At 34.1% G+C, this 22,036-nt stretch overlaps 1 protein-coding gene across 2 annotated transcripts in view; it reads left to right on the top strand.

The window, feature by feature from the left end:
- HGF (hepatocyte growth factor) overlaps positions 1 to 22,036 on the top strand; it is a 78,533-nt gene that overhangs the window by 35,771 nt on the left and 20,726 nt on the right. For both annotated transcript variants that reach the window (XM_027574640.2, XM_027574641.2), the window contains exons 8-11: positions 4,697 to 4,871; positions 7,227 to 7,354; positions 16,155 to 16,257; positions 19,981 to 20,114. In XM_027574640.2, coding sequence (XP_027430441.1) covers positions 4,697 to 4,871; positions 7,227 to 7,354; positions 16,155 to 16,257; positions 19,981 to 20,114 — 540 coding nt within the window. The remainder of the gene's footprint in view (positions 1 to 4,696; positions 4,872 to 7,226; positions 7,355 to 16,154; positions 16,258 to 19,980; positions 20,115 to 22,036) is intronic.

Genomic DNA, 22,036 nt, shown 5'->3' with positions numbered 1-22,036 from the left:
TGCTATAACAGAATACCATAGACTGGGTGGCTTCTAAACAACAGGCATTTATTTCTGACAGTTCTGGGGCCTGGGAAGTCAAAGATCAAGGTGCCAGAAGATTCCTCACATGGTGGAAAGGATGAAGGAGCTCTGTGGTGTCTTTTTTATATAGGCACTGATCCCATTTATGAAGGATTTGCCTTTATAATCTAATCACCCACCAAAACCCTACATCCTGATACCATCACATTAATCCAATTACTCTTGTCTAATAAGAGGATTTCAACATATGAATTTGGGAGAGACACAAGCATTTGGTCTATAGCAACATCTAATGAAAAGTTATATTTATTCTGTACTATGCTCTATTTTTATTAATGTGCAGTAGTTCTTTGTATTGTGTAATTTTTGTAATTTCAAAAGGTTTGAGTTTCCACCAAAAGATTACAATCTGTTAAATAATCCAAATTATTTAAAACAAATCCAAACTTGTGTTTTTTTATTTACTCATTTTAACTTACACTGTCTTTAAGTGAGTATTTAGTGATTCCTTAAATTTATATCAAAGATTTTAAATTATACTGATGAAAGTTAAGAAAAAAACTGTTCAACTAAGAATGAGGATTTTATGATTGCGGTGAAAAAAATCTTTAATTAAAACTTGTTGGGGACCTCTGCAATTGAGTTGCAAATTTAGTACCAACAGTAGGTCTCTGAACTTGACACTGGAATTTTAGTGGATGAATCAACAGTGAAATATTTTCCTCAATATTTTTATTCGTTTTTTCTTTTATTTTACTTAAGGTTTTGTAATATAGGTATTTTTTTTCACAGATACTCCTAAAATTTGAAAACTCTTCCCTCAAATTAGGAAAATTTCATTTTCTACTTAAATTTTAAAATTTAAAATTTTAATTTTCTGATGAACATGTGAAATTATTATTAAAATTTTCTGATTCCTCTTAAAATTTTCTGATGAACATGTGGTTCCTCACTGAATTTCATAGATATTGATTTCTTCGTGAATTTTAATTATTTGTTTAATTATATCTCCTTTTATTAAAAAAAGTGAAATTAAATTGTTTTGAGTTTAAGGCTCTGTGTTTCAAATTTTAATTGTCATGGGTTATTTCTACAAAATGTCGCTTTAATAAAGGTATTTATGAAAAAAATTACTTTGAAAATCCAATTACTCTTGTCTAATAACACATTCTAGAAATGATATCTGATTTTTAATGTTATATTGACATTGTAGCATCCAAGGAGCAGAGGATGTTAATCTCTTATGGACTCAGCCTCTAGCTATGTTCTCAGTAAGATATGATGGACCCATATCTAGCCCTTATTGATCTTGAAATTCACCAAGACTGGGTTCTTAGATTACATGTTCACAATGTCACAGTAATAATTGAGAAAAATAGGTCAGTAATAAACAAATAAAACCAAACACACACAAATACATAGGAAAGTAAGACAGTAGAAGTACCCAGACAGATAATGAAGTCCCTAAGAAGATTAATTGAAGTACTTTTGCTCTGGCTGCCCTAAATCTGACCTTCCTCTCCTTGTCTGGGTTCTACTTAACTCAGTTTGCTTCCCAGGAACTTGTGTCCAAGAAGTGGGGGAAATAAAAACTTTTCTTCTGGGATGCCTGGGTGGCTCAGTCGATTAAGTGTCTGCCTTTGGCTCGGGTCATGATCCCGAGGTCCTGGGATGGAGTCCCTCATTGGGCTCCCTGCTCTTGGCAGGGAGTCTGCTTCTCTAAAAAAAAAAAAAACAACAAAAAAAACTTTTCTTCTTAAAATGTTAAGGTAATAAATTGAGAAGTTCCTGGAGACACTTGTTTTTGTCTTTTAAACATAATAGTTTTGTAATTAGATATGAAATATGTCAGGACAAGCTTGAATTTTAACTGTTTTAAAGTTATCACCCTTTAAAGATGTCCCCCCACATACACCCAGTAACCTCAAATCATTTAACAATTAACTCAAATCATCAGAAATATAGTAGCTTGGTGGCATTCATTTGGATAAAATATTGTTCCTGAGGACCTATAAAATCCATCTTACTTTCTATTTCATTTAAGAACTTTATTTTATTTTTTCTAAAGATTTTATTTATTTATTTATTTGAGAGAGAGCACGAGCAGGGGGAGGGGTAAAGGGAGAGGGAAAAGCTGTGGGACTCGATCCCAGGACCCTGGGATCATGACCAAAGGCAGACGCTTAACCAGTTGAGCCACCCAGGCGCCCCTCATCTAAAAACTTTAATATTAAAATCATAAAGGACTTGATTAACTAGCACTAACTTTTTCTATACAAGTCATTTCTTCAGGCCAATAAATTTTGTTCTTCCTGAATTGATATATGTTACCCATATCAGTATATATTAACTCTCAGAAATCAACTGTCAATGACCAGTTTGTGGATCAATCTCTGGACATTTTGCTTATCTCCATTTGAAGTTCCTTTTAATTTAAGGTTTTTCTGAGCCAAATTTTCATTCCCTGTAGTAGATACATAAGAAATAAAAACATATTTTAAATGGAACTGAAGAAAATTTACTGTAAGGGCAATTTATGGAAATCTGTTTATACAACATATTCCAGTGGTTGACATGGTCATTAATTAATCTTCCTTCTTTTTCACTGAGTTTCATAGAATAACTCCAAACTTAGGTTCCCCTTAGTTTGCATGGAACTCAATGAAATGAAACATTACACCCCATAAAGAGTAATTATTTGTAAGAAATTTATTTATGTATTTATATTTGTTATTCATTCATTCATTCATTCATTTTAAAGATTAATCTATCTATTTCAGAGAGATTCAGAGCACGTGTGAGCAGAGGGTGGGGAAGAGGGAGAGAGAAAATCTCAAGCAGACTCCCCACTGCACATGGAGTCCCACTTGGGGCTCAATCTCATGACCCTAAGATCATGACCTGAACCAAAATTAAGAGCTGGATGCTTAACCGACTGAGCCAGCCAGGCGCTCCAGAAAGAAATAAATTTAACTAAAATTGAGGAGCCATTTAAAAAGAACTTACACTATTAAATATGGAACACTTTTATAGACATCCCTAGCCTCTGAAGGCATGTTTAGTTCTGACTTCTTTTGAGAAATGATACATATACTTCCAGAATGGATGAATCAAAGGCATTTATTCAAATCCTGAACTGTCTTAGAGTGTGTCAGCTTGAGTTTTATCCAGGGACATCTTTAACGACCATTTAGATTGTAAAGGTAACCGGGGAGTTTACATTGACTTTACTCTATTGAACCGTAAATATTTTCATGTATGTTTTGAGAAGGTGTTATGAATTTTAGTTGCTGTAGAAAGTTTTCAGTTACATTTTGTTTAAATAAACATTAAAGACAAAAGAGAAAGTCAAAGTTGTAGTAAAATTTTAAGTTTGTACTTTTTTTACTTTGTTATGGAGATTTTTATGATCTGCATGAAATGTGGTAAGAATTGTATTTGGACTAGGAAAAAACCAGGAAATAAATCTGCCTAGAAACAACTGATTTCTTTTAATACTAACAAATTGATTAAAAAAATAACATACCAGCTTAGAATATATTTATCATACTGGAGGAAAACAATGGTTAATAAGATTACCAACTTTTATATGTATTTAAACAAACTAATTAGGATTACTTGTATAGTCATTTCAGAAATACTGTCTAGGGACGCCTGGGTGGCTCAGTCAGCTAAGCATCTGCCTTCAGCTCAGGTCATGATACCAGGGTCCTGGAATCGACTCCCACATCAGGCTCCTTGCTCAAGGGGAGCCTGCTCTTCCCTCTGCCCCTCCCCCTGCACACTCTCTCTCTCAAATAAATAAATAATAAATCTTAAAAAGCAAAAAGAAATACTGTCTATTCAGCATATATTAGTTATAGTGACACACGGAAGTAGAATGCCTTTAAAGATTTATTCAAAATATACTATTTTAGTGTTTGAATGAAAAGAAAATTGGAATGGAGATAATAATGGTAAATTTATTTAAAAAAATAACTGTTCTCTAGACCAACTTTTCCCTTTCTTACATTTCTTATGGCCAAACTTATAGCATAGTCCTTTTTATTTTTTATTTATTTATTTTTAAAGATTTTATCTATTTATTTGAGAGAGAGAGAACATGAACAGGGGGAGAGGCAGAGGGAGAAGGAGATTTCTCGCTGAGCTGGGGACCTGTCATGGGGCTCCATCCCAGGACCCTGGGATGGTGACCCGAGCCAAAGGAAGATGTTTAAGCGACTGAGCAACCCAGGTACCCCAACATAGTGCTTTTTAATCTCCCTATGTAGTCACTATATTACTTATAGATTTTTTCAATTTCTAAAGTAAGAAAGCTGATTAAAAAACATATTTAAAATTAATAAATAGATTTTACAACTAATATTAATGAATGGACAGATCCAAGAAATTTAAGTGCTATTATATGATGCTCTTTCAAACTAGTCTAGATAAAACCAAGCTAGAATATTCTATTTCATGATCAGAGAAATCCTACAGTTGAGTCCACCATGGTAACTCATTCTTTTAGGTTGAGTGAGAGAGCAATAATAACTTGAATTTTTATTCTACTCAATTTTTATAAAAACCTATGTGACAGAAAACTCTAGTAATACATATGCAAATTAAAACTAAGAGGTAGATGACAGATTAAAAGATTTTACTTAAATTTAATATTTCTTTTTACCAATAGCTCACAGTACTATGAATGACACAGATGTCCCTATGGAAACAACTGAATGCATTCAAGGTCAAGGAGAAGGTTACCGGGGCACCATCAATACTATTTGGAATGGAATTCCATGTCAGCGTTGGGATGCCCAGTATCCTCACCAGCATGACATAACTCCTGAAAATTTCAAGTGCAAGTGAGTATATTAGGCACATATAAATTTCAGCAGACTCTGCAGGAAATGAGGTAGAATGGTTACTCTACTAATTTCTGTGTTAGAAATTCTTAAACTTTAGTGTGCCTAGGGACAATCAGGAGTTAAAAGACAGATTCATCCACCCAGATATTTTGCTTCCTTAGGTCTGAGATCTGGACCTCAAATATGGATTTTAATGAATACTCTAGGTATTTTTGAATCAGATGGTTGATGTACCATATTTTGGGAGACACATCCCTAGGTTTCTGATCACAGCTTTGATTTTGCATTTAATAAATCATTAGCAGTAATGATAACCAGGCAAGTTTCAAATTAGTGCCTTCTTAAAACTTCACATTAATTTTAAGGGAGATTACATATTTTTTTTTCTTTCACAAGAAGAGGCATACCTTGATTTCAATCAACAATGTAAACTGATGCGTTTTTGACCTTGAAGCAATATTATTTTTAAGATTTTAAATATGTTTTCTGCTGTTTCTAGATTTCCTTTCAAGAGTTGGAAAGTAAAACAATTGTTTAGATGAATCAAGCCAAAGAAACTGCCCTTGAATATCAATTATATTGCTGTTATGTACCTTCTCCAAGGCTGTTTTTTTCCACCACTTGACTTTTGCTACACAGAACAGCCACAATGCCATGTGTTTTTAAATTGTCCTCCTTGTTATGAGGAACATAAAATGATTGCTTTTGAAATTTATAACACACGTGCCATTCATAGTGGCTTTGCTGAAATAGCGCCTATAAATAACATATATTGGCTTTATGTAATTGGCTTTTAATAAGAGAGCTTAACATTTCAAGATGGAGAATTATGAGCACTAGTCGGTCCATCCACTGGAGAGAGGAGATATTTTATGGGTGTTTTGTTTTGTTTTGTTTTGTTTGTTTTAGTTAATTCAATGTATTTGCTTAGATAGTAAATATTCATGTTATTTTTTTTCATTATTTTATAACAAAATTTTACTTGTCATTGTGGGTTTGCTTCCCTCATTTTCTTCATAGCAGTTGTCTCTGTTCCTGACCCATGTGTTTCACACCTCAGAAATAAATACTGAAGTAGAGAAAGCAAAGAAAATGAGGAAAGTTTAGTTAAGACAAAGAGAGGAGACAGTGTCAGTGCCATTCACCTGTTTTGTTAATTTCTAATGACTGGTAATAATACTCATGTAAGAAATTGTGTATGTACACATATTCAGAAGAATTTAACTAAGCAATTATTCATTTAAAATAGCAAAGTTGTGTAAACTTGATGTAAAACTCAATGCACATATTTTATACCAACATACATTTTTAAAATATACGTGCGGAGGGATGGGGTAACTGGGTGATAGACATTGGGGACAGTGTGTGCTATGGTGAGCGCTGTGAATTGTGTAAGACTGATGAATCACAGACCTGTACCTCTGAAACAAATTATACATTATATGTTAAAAAAAAAAAAGAAGATCGTAGGAAGGGAGAAATGAAGGGGGGGGGAATGGGAGGGGGAGACGAACTATGAGAGACTATGGACTCCGAGAAACAAGCTGAGGGTTCTAGAGGGGAGGGGGGGTGGGGGGATGGGTTAGCCTGGTGATGGGTATTAAAGAGGGCACGTACTGCATGGAGCACTGGGTGTTATACGCAAACAATGAATCATGGAACACTACATCAAAAACTAATGATGTAATGTATGGTGACTAACATAACATAATAAAAAAAAAAGGCCTTAATTTTACAGAAATATTTATAAGATTTCAAATAACTTTTATAAATCAATAAAGAAGTACTTTGTAAGGGAAAGAAATCTATGCAGCAAATTAAGTAAGAAAAGCACAGAATTCAGGGAAGAAAGCTATCGTGTTTTTTTTTTTTGTATCAAATGTTTGGATAGGTAGAACTTCCATTTTAAATGAGAGTAGTTAACAGTTATTCATAATAGACTTTCTTCAGCAAAGAGAAATACATGTTGTTTCTACATTATATATGGGCCATGAAAACATAATAAATAATAGGCCAGTTTTTTAAAAATTGTAATAGTTGAGAGTCCAAGTGTTGAGAATGAGAAAAATGAAGTGGTACTATTTTTTCCCTTTCATGAAGCAGTAGTGTTTCTGTGGAACCTGGGGCCTGTGGAATGAAAAGAATACTGACATCTGACAGCCTTTATTTCAGTAATATGGGCAATGTCATTTGTGTATACTGAATTCTAAATTGTTATAACTATCCTAAATCTAAAACTTAGAACTCTATTTATAAACATGCATGCATTCTGGGATTCTAGAAATGTAACAGCGCTAACTTACCATTTGTAAGAACTCAGGCAATTTACATTAACATGCCCTTTCTCAATAGGGACCTAAGAGAAAATTATTGCCGAAATCCAGATGGAGCTGAGTCACCCTGGTGTTTTACCACTGATCCAAACATCCGAGTTGGCTACTGCTCCCAAATTCCAAAATGTGATGTGTCAAGTGGACAAGGTAATGGCTGACATTTTGCAGGGTGGGCTTGATTAGATTCAGGGGAAATGCCTCGAGAGAGACCTACTTCTTGTTGCACTGGTTTGCTGGTTCCCAAACAAAATCACCAAGTCTGAAGTTGCATTTCTTTTATACATTCATTGGCTCAACACTCATTTATTTGAGCATATACTAGTGCCAGGCACCGTTTTAGACACTGGGGATATACTAGTAAACAAAACAAAATTCTCTGACTCCATGGAACTCCAGAAACTCCAGCAAACAGAAAACAGGAACAAAACAAGCAAAATGGAAGTGGGAATAAGTTAGTTTGTGGTAAGTGCCAGAGAGAAAATGTCCCAGGGTTAGAGGGGAGGGTGTTGTTATTTCATATTTTAATGGTATGGGAAGATCTGACATACCAAGGGAACACTTAAGGAGGACCTGGAAGAAGCAGCATGTGCCATGTGCTGTAGCATTCGAGGTAGAGAAAACTGCAAGTGCAAATGGAATGAGATGGGACAGTGTTTGAAAAGTAAAGGAAAGAGACAGCAAGCACACCACTGTGATCAGTACAGAGCAAGGGGGAGAGTCACAGGGCATGTGGTTAGAGAAGAGTTGGACTAAAATTGCATGTGCCTTATAGGAATTGGAAGGATTTACACTTTTATTCTGAAAGAGAAGGGATTCTGTTGTAGGGTTCCAAAAAGATAAATTAGATGATCTGTCTGGTTTAAGTTTTAACAGGATGACTCTGGGTGCATTATGGAAAACAGCCAGAACTTCTGACAACTTCTCCCAAACAGGAGAATTTGTTATGCGGCTGTTTCAGTAATTCAGGAAAGAGAGGAGAGTGATGTGGACCTGGGGGTCAGCAGTGGAGATGATGTGTAGCTGTGGGGTTTGGGATAAATCACCATTATACTGGGAAACATATATGCCATTGAAGATCACTGTTTCAGGGAGAGCAGCAGAGAAAAGTCAGACTGAAATAGGCTTAAAAAATAAATCATTTGTCAAAGATTAACGAAGATGTTGGAATCTGAGCATTTATTAGTATATAATGAATTGAAGGTTATGATTTTTAAATAATCATATTCTTTCTCATAAATTTAATTTTGATGGTCATGGTCAGTCCTAAATCATCCTAAAAAGCCCAAGCCAAATTTAAAGCTCCATTTCATAGATTTATTGTTCTATACATACTTCTTCCATCCTTTAACTTTTTCTGCAGTGCCATTTTTCATGAGCAACTGTTAAAAGTTGTAGAGGGAAGAGGGGTTCAGTCCTTTTTCAGTCAATTTCACTGTTTTTTTTTTGCAGATTTTAAAGGTCACTTGGAAATAAAGTTGAAACCAATGTTTAAAGGAGGTTTAGTACCAGCTGGATCTTCTTTGTCCCTGTATTGTTCATTTAAACATGCACTGATAATTTGAGATAGAGGGAAATTAGAACAATTGTTTAATAAGCTTCTTATGTATATTAAGATGCTTTTATGTACATATATATCACTTACCAAAGAATCAGGTAACAGAATATGAGAATTTTAGATTGTACAAGTTAAGCTGATGATATTGTTTATCTAATAAATCTAGAAATTAATAGATGAGGAAATTAGTTTTATGAAATTTAGATAACTTGCCTAAATTCTCAAATTAGCACAGTTGGGATTGAATATAACTTTCCTTAGAATGACCTTTCCATTACTTTTAACAATATGTTATATTATTTTCAACAATATATTATACCTGATACATGCAACACATGCAACAATGTGCTAGGTTCTGTGGGGCAAGTTAAAAATGAAGAAATCCACTTAAGAGACACTGTTAGCTAATCCAACATAAAACTGTGAAGTTTTAATGGTTATGCCATTGTGTGATACTGCTAAGCTAATGGTATGCATTGTTAAATATGTGATATGTATGCATGCATGCACATACATACACGCGAAAGGATGTTGCTCTTATCCTTCTCCATATAACATATAAACACAAATAGACTGATGAATTAGAAACGTTCTTCCTAAATCTTGCAACATCTGAATTAGCATATATATGAATGCTCTTCCAATTGAATATTAAACAACTCTATTAAAAAATGAAAACTGAAATTACAGACTTTCTTTAAAAATGTTTTTAAAACAACTTGTTAAATTATATAATATATATTTAAAGCAGTAAATGGGATGCAATTCATAGCTTTAAATGGTTATGTCAAGGGGTGCTTGGGTGGTTCCATCGGTTAAGCGGCTGCCTTCGGCTCAGGTCATAATCCCAGGGTCCTGGTATCGAGCCCCATGTCGGGCTCCCTGCTCAGTGGAAAGTCTGCTTCTCTCTCTCCCTCTGCTTGCCTCTCTGCCTACTTGTGCTCTCTCTCTATCTCTCTGTCAAGTAAATAAATAAAATCTTAAAAAAATAAATGGTTATATCAATATCATAAATAATGAAGAAAGTGAATGAAATTTCAAACTTAGTATTGGGGAAAAAACAAGCTGAAAGCAGTATAAAAAGGAAAACCACCAAGATAAATCCGGTATTAGTAATATCTAGAGCTAATAACAGGAGAATTAATGAATAAAGCAAAGTGATGGTTCTTTGAAAAAAATTAACAAAATAGATAATCACCAGCTAGTTGACTCAAGAAAAAAAGAAAGGACAAAAGTATAAAATGGTAATTATCAAGGGGAAAAAAACCATTGAAACAGGAAAATTAGAAGACCTAAAAGACTATTTTATATAACCTCATATAAGAAACTTTGAAAATAAAAATGAAATGGATAATTTACTAGGAAAATTAAAATTATTTGAATTGAATTGGCCCTGATCAATTCAATTAGTCAAAGAATTAGACCTATTCTTATAGAAGAAATATGGGAATTTATTAATGAAAACTGTTCCATCAAAAATATACTGTGCCTAGATGTGTTCACAGACCAGTTAATCTCAATGCTACATATATTGCTATGTAGTTCAACAAATATAGTAAAACTTCCATCAGTAGTGATGACATTATAATATTAATACCTAAACATGATGACGATAACACAGAAAAAAAACAGTAAACTTATCTCATTTGTGAATATAAAAATTTTATACGAATGAGTGAAAAGTCCGATAAAGCAACTTAAAAAATAATACATGATGTTTGAATGGAGTTTAGTCTGAGAACAAAAATGATTCAGTTTTAGAAACCCATTAAAATAATTCGTCTTAGAAAAACAATCATATAATAAATGTCAACAAATTTTGAAATTCCTGTTACAAAATTCACTCCTTTCTCATAAAATTACACAAATAAGAATTTCTGGAATACACACATTATACACACATATCCATATATCTATATCTATCTATATATAAACAGAGAGAGAGACTTCCTTAAAATATATATTCACATTTTAACATATACACATATAGACACATAGACATGCCCACATACACAAAAGCATTTATCCATTATACTTGACGGGGAAACATTACAGACATTCTTAGGAAGTTAAAAAAGAAAACAAGAAAGTATACTATCTTTACTCCTTAACATTATAAAATGTAGGTTAACATATTCCTCTTTAACACTGTATTGGAGATATTATTCCTTATAAATAAGAAAGCATATTGATTGGGTAAAAAAGCAAAAGATCTTTATTTATGTAAATGATGTAATAGTAATATACTCTGAAAATTGAATTCAAGTAATAAAATTCACTAGAGTAACATTCATATATGAGTTTGAAGATTTAATTAAGGAGAAAAGTATATCTATAATAGCAACAAAAGTGATGGAAACGAATAAATTTAGAAAGAAATGTGCAAAATTTATGTGATAACATTTTAAAATCACCACTGAAAGCCACAAAAGTGTACTTTAATGGGACAAAGCATCCCTTGTTCTTGATATGAGAACTCAACATCATAAATACATCAGTTCTACCTAAGCTAGTTATTTATTTATTTATTTATTTATTTATTTATTTATTTATTTATTTATAGAGCGAGAGAGAGAGCGCACGCTAACAGGGGAAGGGCAGAGGAATAGGGAGAGAGAGAATCTTAAGCAGGCCTGGAGCCTGACATGGAGCTCGATCTCAAATCCTGAGATCATGACCTGAGCCAAAATCAAGAGTTGGACACTTAATGGACTGAGCCATCCAGGCACTCCTACTTAAGTAATTTATAAATGTAATGTGATATTAGGAAATAGATGCATAAGTCTGTTTTTGATACAAAAAAACCTGATTCTGTAGTTCTCTGGGAAGAATAAACACATAAGTATATTATGTAAAATCTTGAAAAATAAGGGTGATTAGAGGTGCTTAACCTTATAAGATATTAAAACATTTTATAAAGAGCTTGTAATTAAGACTTTAGTTCTAGTGCAATGAATAAATTGACAATTGGAAAAAACATAGAGGACAGAAACAGACTCCTTACAGAGATTTATTATATTAAAAATGTGGCACTATGTATCACTGGATGAAAAATGAACTTTTAAAGTATAATAATGGATAAAATTATAAATGATAAAATTAAATCCATGCCTTATACCATACCGCAAAATAAACTTCAAATGTATAAGAATCTGAATTTTAAAAAGGGAACCATATAGATACTAGAAGTAAAATTGGAAGAATCCCTTTTTAACTTAGATATGGTGAAAAGCTTTTTAATTAACACTCAAAATCTAGAGGAAGCAAAAGAAAAATAAAACTATAAACTACATTACAAACCTACCGAGGCAAACGCTCATGTACACCCATACGCTATATATATACACATATATATTCATTTATTTTTATTTTATTTAATTATTACTTTTTTAGAGAGAGAAATAAAACATGAGAGAGCAGGAGCAGGGCGGGGGGAGGAGCAGAGGGAGAGGGAGACAGAGAATCTTAAGCAGGCTCCATGCCCAGGGCAGAGCCCAACATGCGGCTTGATGTCATGACCCTGAGATCATGACCTGAGCCTAAATCAAGAGTCAGATGCTTAACCAACTGAGCCACCCAGGTGCCCCCCAAACCCATATTTAAATAAAAAGACTAATGACAAATTTGGATCTAAGTGTTGAAGTGCATATTACAGATAAAGAGAAAATATTTTAAATATATAAAAATTCTGAAACTAAAAACTAAAGGACCAAAAAACTGAAGTAATGAACAAAATACGTTGAGATTTCTAAAAAAATAGTATGTATATATAAATTCCCTTCAAACACATGGAAATTATGCTTAAATTCACATATAACAAAAGCACCCTCGACACCTATTTCTTATCTTCTTACTTTTCATCATTAAAATAAACAAAGGCCCCTTGGAGAAATTGATGATTCCAGAAGGCCTGGGACAAGAAAAGAACAAGGTGAGGCTGGAATATCTTTCACCAGCAAGTTAAGAAATGCCAAAAAGGGGCTCCTGGGTGACTCAGATGGTTAAGCGTCTACCTTCGGCTCAGGTCATGATCCCAGGGTCGTGGGATCGAGTCCCGCATCGGGCTCCCTGCTCGGCGGGGAGCCTGCTTCTCCCTCTGCCTCTGCCTCTCTCTTTCTCTCTGACTCTCGTGAATAAATAAATAAAACATTAAAAAAAAAAAAGAAGTGCTAAAAAACTCATGTCTTCCTCTCAAAAACCTATAACCCATATCTAATCATGAGGAAAACATCAGACAAACCCAACTGATGGACATTTAAAAAAAAAATACTTGACCGGGGGTGTCTGGGTACCTCAGTTGGTTAAACATCCCACTCTTGATTTCGGCTCAGGTCATCTCAGGGTCATGGGATAGTGGGATCCAGCCCTGTGTCAGGCTCTGTGTTCTTTGGGGGATTCTGCTTGGGATTCTCTCTCTCCCTCTGCCCCTCCCTCCTTAAATAAATAAATCTTTAAAAAAATGCTCAAAATAATACTTGACCAATTTTCCTCAAAACTGACGTCATCAAATAAGAAAGTCTAAAAACTGTCACATTTAGAAGAGCCTAATGATGGGCGCCTGGGTGGCTCAGTTGGTTAAGCGACTGCCTTCGGCTTAGGTCATGATCCTGGAGTCCCGGGATCGAGTCCTGCGTCGAGCTCCCTGCAGCAGGGAGTCCGCTTCTCCCTCTGATCCTCTTCCCTCTCGTGCTCTCTATCTCTCATTCTCTCTCTCTCAAATAAATAAGTAAAATCTTTAAAAAAAAAAACCACATATAACATTTTAAAAAAAAGAGCCTAATGAAATATGACAACTAAATATAATGTGGTATCATGTGGAATCCTAGAATACAGAAAGGATATTAGGTTAACAACTAAAGATATTTCTGAGTCTATGAAGACCAAAATATGGTCTTCAGTTAATAATGCATCAGAATGGGTCAATAGTTATGACAAATCTATCATACTAATCTAAGATATTAAAAGTAGGGAAAACTGTGGTATATGAGAACTCTCTATGTACCAACTTACAACTTGCCTATAAATTAAATCTATTCTAAAATAAAAAGTTTATTAAGAAGGAAAGAAAATATATCATAGCCTTTATTCAAATAAAAGGGTAGTGGTGGTGAGGAGGATCTCTTCCTCCAATATAGAAAACATATATGCAAAAAACCCAAAAATCTATAAAAAAGTAGCACTAGTGTATTGCATCACACAATTGCTTTCTTTAAGTAAGAATCTATCTAAAGAATTTACTACCTAACAGCTAAAGATTTAAACTTTCCTAATATAGAAACAAAAAACACACCATCAGAGGAAAATGTTTTCATTGGTATATTCTGTTTATGTACAAGTATTGGGTTTTACAAGTTTTTGCTTTCTGAAAGCAATTTTATTGTGCACTGGAATGACTGCTATGTTATCTGTATCAAATCCTATCTTATTTGAGTTTTTATATTTAAGCCCAAATTCCTTATAGTGTTACTACGAAATGTGATCCACGGATTTGACAACATGGCTATTGAATATACTTTTTCACTATGTTAACTGATTCTTGAACAAGTTATTAAATTATTTATTTAAAGTTTTTATTAGGACTTGTATGTATTTATTATGATTACAAAGCATATTTATTCATTTTTTTAAAATTTTTTAAAGATTTTATTTATTTATTTGACAGAGAGAGAGACAGCGAGAGAGGGAACACAAGCAGGAGGAGAAGGAGAGGGAGAAGCAGGCTTCCCGTGGAGCAGGGAGCCCGATGTGGGGCCCGATCCCAGGACCCTGGAATCGTGACCTGAGCCAAAGGCAGACACTTAACCACTGAGCCACCCAGGCGTCCCTAAAAGTATATTTAAAGCCAATTATGATAGACTATGGCTTACCAAGTTTATTTTTTTAAAGATTTTTTTTATTTATTTGAGAGAGAGAAAGAGCACGAGCAGGGGGCGTGGCAGAGGGCGAAGCAGGCTTCCCGCCGAGCAGGGATCCCGACATGGGGCTCGATACCAGCTCATGACCTGAGCTGAAGGCAGACGCTTAACCAACTGAGCCACCCAGGGGCGTGGCTTACCAAGTTTAAAACAGAAATAATCTTGATGTATATTTGTAATATTTGTAAATAACATTTTACAAGTCTACAGTTCTCAGTCATATAAAAATCAGGAATGTTTAATGGATCGTCACTTTTAAAATAGGTATTATTATTTTAAAATATGGAATAGTGTTTCTTTTCAAATGTAGAACTGCAACGCACATGTTTGGAAGAATTTGACTTCTTTTTTATGATATTTTAAAATTAGGAATATGGACCCTCCCATCAATGTTTGGTAAAACACAGATTACTCATCTGGGGAAGAGAAATGAAAAATAAAACCATATGGGACACAGTAAAAGGCACAGAAGCCAGTTTAAAGTGGCTTCCATCAGCTAACTTTGGAACAATTTTGAGTATCAAAATGAGCAACAGGAATAGATTATATATAATGCTGGGTAAAAAGTGGACAGATGTGCATAGCCCCACTTCTGCTACAGGCACTTGTATTACTAGTAGTAGCCGTGGCAGCGGCAGCACCAGTGGCAGTAGCAGAATACTTACATGGAAGGAGTAGGGGAGAAGAAAAAAATGACAATAAATAAAGAAATGTAGGAAATTGAAGAACAACTATTTTAAAACCAGCCTAGTAATGACTAATTCATGCAAAGGTAAACAAAGTATGCCTAAGCCATTTTCTGAAAATTTATTTGGAAATAAGATACTTAGTCTCAGGGGCCCCAACAATCTTCCTTCGTATCACTTAACCAAGTTATCAAACTCACCACCGATAATGGAACAAACTGACATCATAGGTTACAAGATAAAATGCTCTGAAAAGGACAAAATATCATCTATGTCGTAATCCTGTCTTTAGCTTGCTTTTAATCATGAGAAAATAATCAGACAAAATGGAATTAAAGAGCATTTGCAAAACAGCTGGCTTGGGTGACTCAGAATGTTAATCTCGTGAAAGACGAAAATCAAAACACAACAAATGCGACGAGTATATGAGTATTCATTATGTCATTCTTGTGACTTTTCTGTGGAGCTTACTTTTTCCGAAGAAAATGCTGGGAAATATATATGTCATTCTAAAAATTCTCATTTCTTTGGTATCCCTAAGGGTCACTTATGTAACGTTTTTCTTTGATTTTTTTTTTCAATTTGTAATGAGATACATAAACCTTATTTTAAGGAAGAAGAAATTTGGCTGAAAATAAAGATACTTTAACTTGAATATTTGAGTATCTGATTTGTACAGAGTGTGTTGTCACCTTTTATGTTGACTTTCATGAATTTGCATGCTTGTAAAAATGTGTTTGTTCTATACTTCCCTGTATTCATTAGTCCTCTTTCATATATTTTATGTTTAGATTGTTATCGTGGGAATGGCAAAAATTATATGGGCAGTTTATCCAAAACCCGATCTGGACTAACATGTTCAATGTGGGAGAAGAACATGGAAGACTTGCACAGGTGTGTAAATAACTTTCTTTCAATACATAATATGTAGTGATAATAGCAGATATTATATTCAGATATGCACATTGCTATTTCTTTCTATTCTTATGGATTATAGTAAGCTAATAAAAACATTAGATTTGTTATTCTGTGCAACTCAATTTAGTGTATTCCCTTCATGTAACAACCTTTTTTCTTTTTAAAGATTTATTTATATATGAGAGAGAGAGCGAGCAAGCAGGGAGGGGGGAGGGGCAGAGGGAGAGAGAAAATCCTAAAGCAGACTCCCCACTGGGAGCCTGACCTGGAGATCATGACCTGGGCCGAAATCAAGAGTCAGCTGTTTAACCGACTGAGCCATCCAGGAGCCCCCAAACTTTTAAATAAGCAATTCAATCTAGCACATTTTTATTGAGTATTTACTATGTGTTCTGTTCTGTGATAGGTGCCCATGGGAGACACTAATAAAAAAATGGGCATACGTTTTGGCTTCACCTTCAAGGATGATATATCACATTGGGAAAACAACTGTATAACTTGATAAGACAGTGCATAATTAAGTGGCAAATCTAGTGTTTCAAATAGTGCATTATATGATTGTGTTCTCATAATTAATTATTGTTAACATCAGTTCATGAAAAATCAGTAAGTTACCGTTTTCATGTACACACATAGCTTAAATATCCACTTAACTATTAAAAACTTATAGAAACAGGTTTCCTAGTAAAGCTTTATTTTAATGTATTAAATTTTTCTAGAACTAAAGGGATGTATAATATATATTTGAAAAAACCTATATATTTCAGAGAATTAGAGATTTTTGACACTGGACATATTCACAGAAAAATATGTCTGCCACTGTCTGTCATTCCACCATAGCAATAGTGCTAGTGTGTTTGAAATTACTAAAGAAGTCTGAGACATACTTGTGACATGAAACTGATTTTTACCAAAATCCCAGAATAGCATATGCAGTTGAATAGAAGGAAAAAGGTTAGTATCACTTGATCAAGTACTTATGCCATGGTTGCTTTCCATGAGTTATTATCTTATTTGGCCATCACAATCTATGTGGAAGATATTTCTATATGTGTGAATAAGAATTTAGGGGCACCTGGGTGGCTCAGTCATTAAGCGTCTGCCTTCAGCTCAGGTCATGATCTCAGGGTCCTGGGATCGAGCCCTGCGTCAGGCTCCCTGCCCAGCAAGAAGCCTGCTTCTCCGTCTCCTACTCCCCCTGCTTGTGTTCCCTCTCTCGCTGTGTCTCTCTCTCTCTGTCAAATAAATAAATAAAATCTTAAGAAAAAAAAGAATTTAAGGGCTGTGAGAGATTGAGTTATTTTGCCTCTAGTCCTACTTTACTTCTCTTCCAAAATGTACTCACTAGTGGATGATATGGTTTCAATTAATTTACTTCACAAACAAATAGTGAGAGTTCTAAAGCAGTGCTCTCCAACATAAATATGCATTTCACATATGTAAGCTGCACGTGTACTTTTGTTTTCTAATGGCCACATTTAAGGAAGTAAAAATAAACAGGCAAGACTATTTTAAATAATATTTCTTATTAATCCAATGTATCTAAAGCCTTTTCATTTCAATATGTATTCAATATAAAAAATGTTAATGAAATCTTTTACATTTTTTCATGTTAAAGCTTCAAGATCTGCTTGAATTAGAGCACCTACTTGGGCTAGCCACATACCAATTCTTCAGTAGCCACATGTGGCTAGTAGCTACTGTATTGGAAACTGCAGCTCTAGGATTTCAAAGATAAGCAGAATTCTAACCTCATGGATCTCACACTCTAGAATGCCAGCCAACAGCAAATGCCAATACCATATTATAAAAATTATGAAAAATAGCAAATTTTATGCTATGAAAGTGCAAAGAAGTATCCAGATTTAGATGGTCGGGAAGTCTTCCTAGAGAAAGGGAAATTAATTGGAGCATATATGTTAAGTAGAAGTTGGTCAAAGGAAGTGTAGGAAGAGAGTACATCAGGCAGACAGAACAGCTTGTCCCAAAGCCCACAGACTGAAGAGTTTGAAAATCAGAAATAATTTTGGTAAGGTTGAAAGATAGTGTAATTTGGTTAATGTCCACAGAAAAGGAATTCTCCAGTAGCAAGACCATATAGAGCCTTGTAAGCTGTGTTTAGAACTTTGGATTTTTTCCTAAGCATTAAGATTCATTACAGAATTTTAAGTGAGAATTAGCATGATTAAGATTAAATGCTAATTTCAGCACTGCTATTTGGTGGATCTAGCTCTTATGGACTTGTGAGAGACAATTGTACCAATCTCTGAAGATTTGGACATTGGAAAGTTGATATTTTTTATGGCAGAAGAATTTACACCTCAGAAATTGGCAAGGACAACAAATAAAGACTTCCTACACCTCTCAGAGTGCCCTTTTAAACATTACCAACATATCACTGGAAATATCTGACATATTTATTTAGGGAACTCACAGTTATAACCTTAATTCACTGAGTCTGGGTTGGACATTAGGAAATAGTTAAAAGTCATTTGAAAACAGTTTGCGTAAATTGATGAATGGTAAAGTTTCATGGTACCGTTTTGGTTTAAGAATAAACAGCAATTGGGTAAGGACATAGTACAGAATGGTGGTTTTGAACATTGACTCTGGAAAGAACCATTTGTTCAAACCTCTGCTCTACTGCTTATAAGGCACGTGACCTCAGAAAAATTGTTTTCTGTGGATTTCTATTTCGTCAAATATTAAATAGAATAATCTTACAGCCAGTCTCATTAGGTTGGTCTAAGTTTATATATGTAAATCACATAAAATAGAATCTGGCACACAGTAAGTACTATTTGTGTTTGCTGTTATTATTGGTCCAGAAAATGAACCTGAGTTCAGAAAGATAGTTCATCCTTACCTGGCCAAGCTTTTCCAGTTTTTAAATGACCCATTAATTACACTCAAGCATGGTAGTAATTAATAATCCAAAACAAATTCAGTTACTTGTAGAGTTTTCATCACTTGGTGAGGATGGCCATTTGGAATTTGGCTTTATTAATCTTATCAAAATAAATATAAATACTGATGCTTTATGACTGGGCGTGGTCTAATAAAATAACAGAGTATTTTTGCTTTTCTTTTGTAATAAACTTAGTTAAGATGTAAAATGAGAAAGTGTTACTCAGTTATCTTTCAAAAACTCATACATTGTAAGTATATAATCACTGAAAGTTTAGATTTTAATTATTTCATTAGCACAGTATTATTAATTTTTCAGAGTATCTTTCTGTCCTTTGTCATAATGGTGTTGTTAGTGATGCTTTTTATGTTTCTGAAACATGAAAAATACTTTGCAATAGCTTGCATTTTCTATGTATTTTATAACCTTGATCTTCTTTGTCATCTGCTCTTTTTCTGGCAGTGTTTCTCCATTTCTATGCATAGGGGTGTTGGTGGTCACCTTGCTGCTGTAATTATTAAAGAGAAGCAAAGTCACAAAATTTTTCACCATTTTATCTGTGCTAATTATGTAGTCCTATTCCATAATCCTGAGTAGAGAACATGCTTCCAAACTGCTAGAACAGCAACGGAATAAGTCTAAAAGAAAATAACCAAAATTCACACCAAATAGAAGCTTGCACTGTATCTATAATGAAAATTACATGTTAGGATTTTTTCTTCTTGGTGACAGTTTGTTTCTGTTGGATGAAATGAGCATCTTGTGATGTTTAGAGTTTGTTGTTTATGCAGGCATATCTTCTGGGAGCCAGATGCTAGTAAGCTGAATAAGAATTACTGCCGGAATCCTGATGATGATGCCCATGGTCCCTGGTGTTACACGGGAAATCCTCTCATTCCATGGGATTATTGTCCTATTTCTCGTTGTAAGTACTTTTAATGATCTTCTTCAGGTGAAATATTTTAAATACGCTGAATCTCCTTTAAATTGATACCTCAGTCAGAGGTGGAAATATAGGAGGGTTGGAGTCAGTCCTAAAGTGGGGATTCATTCCAGACAGCAACACACACACACCCCTTTCTTCATCTCTCCTGTAGACAAGGAGACATTCTGCTGACCTTTTAAAGAAGATTTTCCTCCTCAGAAGATCCTCATTTGAAATCCAGAAACAATAAATGGCCATTATTGTAATATGACTACACCAGAAAAGACCCCCTCCCAATACTAACTGTTCAAGCTGTGAATAAAGCAGAGCTCTAACAAAGCCCCCGCCCAGTAACAGACACATGTACAGACCTGAGAGTGTTGCTTTCACTTCTCAGTGCATTAGCCAAAGACTAAAAAGCTTAGAGTATTCCATCCACATCTCTGAGTCAAAGTTGATTTCTTTTAAAGAAGATTTTTTAAGAGTATCAGTGTGTAAAGTAAAAGATATATGTAAAATATATATGTCTGATATACCACATATAAAAGAGCTCCTATATATTAATAAGAAAAAAAGTGAGATAATTTAGGAGAAAAATGAAGAAAATGAATCTTCAAGAGTAAATATAGTAAATAAATAAATAAATACATTAAAGCTTAATAGTAAGAAAAAATGAAATTGTAGAAGCATAAGATCATTTCCACCAGTCAGTTTAGCAAATAAAAAGTAATTGTTAATGTCCAGTATCAGTGAAGGTCCGGGTAGTCGGAGTCTTTCAATACTGTGCTACCTTTATGAATTGGAAAGCTCGTCTGAAAGTCAGTTTGGAGAAATGTCTCAGGATTTTTCAACTTCGGCACTACTGACATTTTGTACTGCGTATCTTTGGTGTAGGAAGCTGTCCTGTGCCCTATAAAATGTTTGGTGGTATTCCTCACCTCTACCCACTAAATGTCAATAAAACCACCTCTTCCTCCAGTCATGAGAACCAAAAACTATCTCTAGACATTGCCAAAAGTCCCCTGGGGAACAAAGTTATCCCCACTGAGTACCACTGAATAATATATATTATAGAGATGGAAGTATATCCTCCATATACTATTGAGTGCAAAAGGTTTATTATGAAGCTGTGTCAGTAGCAAAAGACTATTTTACTCTTTACTATTTTATTAGACTATCTTACAGCTCTGTGTTTATAACAAACATCTTTAAACACTGTATTAAGCTATCTCCTGTTTAAAAAAGGACATATTGTGTAAGTTCAGTAAGAGTCTATTTTAAGAATGCTTCTCTTGGTGGGTGGGGAGGATGAGTGAACTAGGTGTTGGGGATTAAAGAGCACACTCATCCTGATGAGCACTGAGTGATGTATACAACCGTGGAATCACTGTGTTGTACACCTGAAACTAATATAACAGTGTGTTAACTATACTGGGGTTAAAATTGTAAAAACTCAATAAAATCAAAAAAGAATATTTTTCATGTGAGAAAAGCTAGTAGCAAGTACCTTGAACAAAAGTACCCATTTTAAAAAGATTAGATTGAAGAAATGATGTTTGCTTTAAAACATGAAATACAAACACATAATTTTTTGGCAAATTAAAGAGATAATTTCTTGCCTTAACTGGAAACGCTAGTCATGTTTCATGAAATTTTAGCATTAAAAAGTCAAACTTCTTAAGTATGATTTTCATCTAGTATGGCTATAATTAAGGCTTGGAACTTCCCAACCTATTTTTAGGAAATAAATTATCCATAATGGTAAGTAAACACTTTATAGGTTTGCAAAGAAATAGCATATCATATCATTATATTTTATTTCATCAGCTGCAATCAAAGCCTTTCAAATTAATTCAGGTGTTCCTAATTTTCTATTTTTCTCATATTAGGATTTGCCTCAGTCCTGAAAATGGTCTTCTTTA

The sequence above is a fragment of the Zalophus californianus genome, chromosome 12, assembly GCF_009762305.2.
Source record: "Zalophus californianus isolate mZalCal1 chromosome 12, mZalCal1.pri.v2, whole genome shotgun sequence".
Classification (NCBI taxonomy): domain Eukaryota; kingdom Metazoa; phylum Chordata; class Mammalia; order Carnivora; family Otariidae; genus Zalophus; species Zalophus californianus.
The sequence above is the reverse complement of the archived record's forward strand: the minus strand, read 5'-3'. Positions and strand labels throughout refer to the sequence as shown.